Source organism: Cebus imitator, unplaced genomic scaffold (genome assembly GCF_001604975.1).
Source record: "Cebus imitator isolate Cc_AM_T3 unplaced genomic scaffold, Cebus_imitator-1.0 Scaffold75, whole genome shotgun sequence".
Taxonomy (NCBI): domain Eukaryota; kingdom Metazoa; phylum Chordata; class Mammalia; order Primates; family Cebidae; genus Cebus; species Cebus imitator.
In genome coordinates, this window is record NW_016107390.1 from 1,090,968 (window position 1) to 1,096,195 (window position 5,228).

The 5,228-nt window shown below is 49.3% G+C and overlaps 1 protein-coding gene across 1 annotated transcript in view; it reads left to right on the plus strand.

Moving 5' to 3' along the window:
• Positions 1–5,228, plus strand: part of LOC108306871 (kinesin-like protein KIF28P) — a 77,601-nt gene that overhangs the window by 45,956 nt on the left and 26,417 nt on the right. Inside the window, 2 exon segments of the mRNA XM_017531962.2 lie at positions 851–978; positions 2,126–2,142. Coding sequence (XP_017387451.1) covers positions 851–978; positions 2,126–2,142 — 145 coding nt within the window.

A 5,228-nucleotide genomic window follows, 5' to 3' on the forward strand; every position in this document is an offset into this window, starting at 1 on the left:
CAGTCTCTGTCACCCAGGCAGTGGCACGATCTCTGCTCACCTCAACCTCTACCTCCTGATTTCAAGTGATTCTCATGCCTCAGCCTCCAGAGTAGCTGGGATTACAGGCGCACACCACCATGCCTGGCAATTTTTTTTTATTTTTAGTAGAGACAAGGTTTCACCACGTTGGCCAGGCTGGTCTCGAACTCCTGACCACAAGTGATCTGCCCACCTCAGCCTCCCCAAGTGCTGGGATTACAGGTTGAGCCACTGTGCCCGGCCTCCTTATGGTTATAATTTCTTACAGATGGGATTTCCCATTCCCCTATCCACTCTCTTCAGTGCCAACACTGCTTTCTTCGTGGTCCCTGGAACAGGGCAGGATCTTCTCATTCACTCCTCCCCTGAGGCTGTAGCCATATGAGGTCCTAACTTGATGGGATCTTAAGGCAGCATGAGAGAGAGGCAAGAAAAGAACCTAGAACTACACCCCAAACCTATCTGCACACTGCCAGGCCCACCACCTCCTTCCTGGAATTGCAGCTGCTTCTCTAGACACAAACTTACAGTAGCCTGCAGGGTCATCAGGGTTTCCTGGTGGGTTTTAATGTGTCTGTTCCTCAGACCGGGGCTTCCTCCTCTAGGCTCTGGCTTCTCCAGGGTTGATTTTGGAGAAGGAGTCAGGCCATGGCTAGCTGTCACACTCTGGCATTCGTGAGTAGAAGGCATCTCTACTGTCCGATGTTATCATCAGGCTATGGGGCCAAGGACGGGATTTGAGAGCTCTTTCTAACTTAACCCAAGGGAGGCGGATTTCTTCTTAAGGCAATATTGTAACCTGTTGTTTTGGATTTTCTTTCTCTTTCAGCGCTCTAGCTGAGGCAGCCACGGGGAAAAAGGTCTTGCACATTCCATACAGAGACTCCGTTCTCACCAAGCTGCTGCAGTCAGCTCTTGGTGGGAACAGCAGAACCGCTTTGGTAAAAGCCCTTTCTCACATTTTACACTGATTCTGCTGTATAGTTGTTATTGTTGATGTTGTTATTGTGATTAAAATTATTCTCAATACACCTGTAATATAATAGAGTACTTGGCATTGACCCAGTCCAGCATGCTTTTTGTTTTTTTTGAGATGGGGTCTCACTCTCGCACCCAGGCTGGAGTGCAGTGGTGTGACCCTGGCTCATTACAACCTCCGCCTCCCAGGTTCAGGCGATTCTCCTGCCTCAGCCTCCCAAGTAGCTGGAACTACAGGCGTGTGCCACCACACCTGGTTAATTTTTATTCATTTTTTTTTTTTTTTTTTTGTATTTTTGGTAGAGACAGGGTTTCACCACATTGGCCAGGCTGGTCTTGAACTCCTGACCTCAGGTAATCTGCCTGCCTCGGCCTCCCAAAGCTCTGGGATTACAGGCTCTGGGATGACGGCCACCGCACCTGGCCTTGTTTTATTTTGTTTTTCCCCTCAGGACTAACAAATTCTGACCTACCATTATCCCATAACCTCTGGTACTCCATTACAATGTTCAAACAATGTTTCTATATTAGTAATTTTTAAATTTATTCTTTTCTGTAGTTTAAGTTCTCTACAAGGAACATATATTACTTTTATTATCAGGAAAAAAAACTAGTAACATTAAAAAAAAAAAAACTAGCTGTGTCATCCTATTCTAAATTAGCAGTCATTCCCTGGCAAGGTTGGAAATCAATGTCACTGTGTTTGTTTGCCCGGCAGAGTAGCTGGACCGTGTTATCTCAGCCCACGCTCTGGGGTCTCATTAGCAAATGTTCGCCAGGTGGGGACACTGTGGAATGTGTTCAAACCAGGACTCTGCTCTTCAGCTTCAGCTGCAGGGGGGTGCACTCTGCCTCCAGCCCAGCGCTGGCCGGCGCTCTGCTGTCCTGCTCAGGAGAGAAGCGCCCCACCAGGACCAGTTACATGCATCCCCCCATGCATACACGGAGCTAGCTGCACCCTTACTCTTTCTCACTTCACCCTATTTTCAATACTTCATTTTACAGTTTTTCTGGTTGTCAGCTACCTGTGGGCCTCAACGGGACATCCCCCCAAAAAACTTGAACATGAGAAGGCACATGAGATGCTCTCTGAATGTTAGCCTACAAAATTCAACCTGGCAGGTCTCAGCAGATGTGTGCAAAGTCACCCCAGACCGGGAGGACGACGCCCAGACCTGCCAGCCTTGACCGGCTGACTGAGGGCAGGGCAGGGCTTTGACAAAGGGGCGTGCTAGGGAGGGGCAGACGCTGGGTGTCCGGCATCTCGGGAAGCACAGAGAACAGAGAACCCGCAAGGCCGACAGCAAGCTCTGCAGTCTCTATGGCACCAGCCCAGCTTCAGCACGAGTGTCTTACAACCTTCATTTTTAGCGATGATAATGAAAATCCACCTGAAAATATTGCCATGAGGATTAAATGAGATGACATAAATGAACAAGCTTTAACAGCTGTGAAGGGGAGTCGCTGGGAAGACGGCCGAACGGAAGCGGCTCCGGTGCGCAGCTCCCCGCGAGCGCAGGAGGGAAGTCACCTCTGCGTTTCCAGCTGAGGCACCTGGTTCATCTCGTTGGGACTGGCTGGACAGCGGGTGCAGCCCGAGGAGGCTGAGCCAAAGCAGGGTGGGGCACCTCACCTGGGAGGTGCAAGGCGTTGGGGAACTCCCTCTCCCAGCCACGGGAAGCCGTCAGGGTCTCCGGCCCAGTTACCACTTTTCCCACAGTCTTCACAACCCGCAGACCAGGAGGTTCCCACCGGTGCCTACAACGCCAGGGCCCTGGGTTTCCAGCACAAAACTCAGTGGCTGTCTGGGAAGACACGGAGCTAGCTGCAGCAGTTTTTTTTTCTCTCATACGCCAGTGGCACCTGGAAGGCCAGTGAGACAGAACCGCTCACCCCCCTGGAAAGGGAGCAGAAGTCAGGGGGCCAAGTGGTCTGGCTCGGCGGGTCTCACCCCCATGAAGACCAGCAAACCCACTGGCTTAAAACTCTTGCAGCCAGCACGGCAGCCTGAGCTCGACCTGGGACATTCCACCTTGGTGGGGGGAGGGGTGTCCGCCATTGCTGAGGCTCAAGTAGGAGCCTGCATAAACAAAGTTGTGGGGAAGTCTGGACTGGGCGGAGCCCACAGCAGTTCAGCAAGGCCTCTGCAGGGAGACTGCCTCACTAGACTCCCTCCTTGCTGGGCAGGGCATCTCCGAAAAAAGGCAGCAGCCCATCAGGGACTCATAAATAAAGCCCCACCCTCCTGGGACAGAGCACCTGGGAAAGGGGTGGTTGTCCGCACAGCTTTAGCAGACCTAAACATCCCTATCTGGCAGCTCTGAAGAGAGCAGCAGATTTCCCAACACAGCATTTGAGCTCTGGTAACGAGCAGACTGCCTCCTGGAGTGGCTCCCTGACCTCTGTGTATCCTGACTGGGAGACGCCTCCCAGCAGGGGCCAACAGACACCTCACACAGAAGAGCTCTGGCTGGCATCTGATGGGTGCCCTTCTGGGACAAAGCTACCAGAGGAATGAACAGGCAGCTCTCTTCGTCATTCTGCAGCCCCCGCTGATAATACCCAGCAAGCAGTGTCTGGAGTGGACTTCCAGCAAACTCCAGCAGACCTGCAGCAGAGAGGCCTGACTGTTAGAAGGAACACTAACAAACAGAAAGAAATAGTTTCAACATCAACAGAAAGGACATCCACTCAGAGACGCCATCCAAAGGTCACCGACTTCAAACACTAAAGGAAGATAAATCCACAAAGATGGTAAGAAATCAGTGCAAAAAGGCTGAAAATTCCAAAACCCAGAATGCCTCTTCTCCTCCAAGGGATCACAACTTCTCTCTAACAAGGGAACAAAACTGGATGGAGAATGAGTGCAGCGAATTGCTAGAAGCAGGCTTCAGAAGGTGGGTAATAACAAATTTCTCTGAGCTAAAGGAGCATGTTCTAACTCAATGCAAGAAAGTTAAGAACATTGAAAAAAGGTGAGATGAAATGCCAACTAGAATAACCAGTGTAGAGAAGAACATAAACGACCTGATGGAGCTGAAAAACACAGCACGAGAACTTTGTGAAGCATACAAAGTTTCATTAGCCGAATTGATCAAGTGGAAGAAAGGATATCAGAGACTGAAGAGCAACTCAATGAAATAAAATGAGAAGGCAAGATAAGAGAAAAAAGAGTGAAAAGAAATGAACAAAGCCTCAAAGCAATATGGGATGATGTGAGACCAAATCTACATTTGATTGGAGTACCTGAAAGTGACAGGGAGAAAGGTACCAAGCTGGAAAACACGCTTCAGGATATTATCCAGGAGAACTTCCCCAACCTAGAAAGGCAGGCCAACATTCAAATTCAGGAAATTCAGAGAACACGACAAAGATACTCTTCGAGGAGAGCAACCCAAAGACACAAAACTCTCAGATTCACCAGGGTTGAAATGAAGGAAAAAATGCTAAGGGCAGCCAGAGAGAAAGGTTGGGTTACCCACCAAGGGAAGTCCATCAGATTCACAGCGTATCTCTTGGCAAAAGCCCTACAAGCCAGAAGAGAATGAGGGCCAATATTCAACTTTTCTTTTTTTTGGTCAGCCTCCTGAGTAGCTGGGATTTACAGGTGTGTGCCACCATGCCCAGTTAATTTTTGAATTTTGAGACAGGGTTTCATCATGTTGGCCAGGATGGTCTTGATCTCCTGACTTCATGATCCACCTTCCTTGGCCTCCCAAAGTGCTGGGATTACAGATGTGAGGCACTGCACCTGGCCTATTCAGCATTCTTAAAGAATTTTCAACCCAGAATTTCATATCCAGCCAAACTAAGCTTCATAAGCAAAGGAGAAATAAAATCCTTTACAGACAAGCAACTGCTGAGAGATTCTGTCACCACCAGGCCTGCCCTACAAGAGCTCCTTAAGGAAGCACTAAACATGGAAAGAACCAGCACCAGCCACTGCAAAAATTTACCAAATTGTAAAGTCCATCAACACAATGAAGAAACTGCATCAACTAATGGGCAAAACAACCAGCTAGCATCATAATGGCAGGATCAAATTCACACATAACAATATTAACCTTAAATGTAAAGGGGCTAAATGCCCCAATCAAAAGACACAGACTGGGGCCGGGCGTGGTGGCTCAAGCCTGTAATCCCAGCACTTTGGGAGGCCAAGGCGGGTGGATCACGAGGTCAAGAGATCGAGACCATCCTGGTCAACACGGTGAAACCCCGTCTCTACT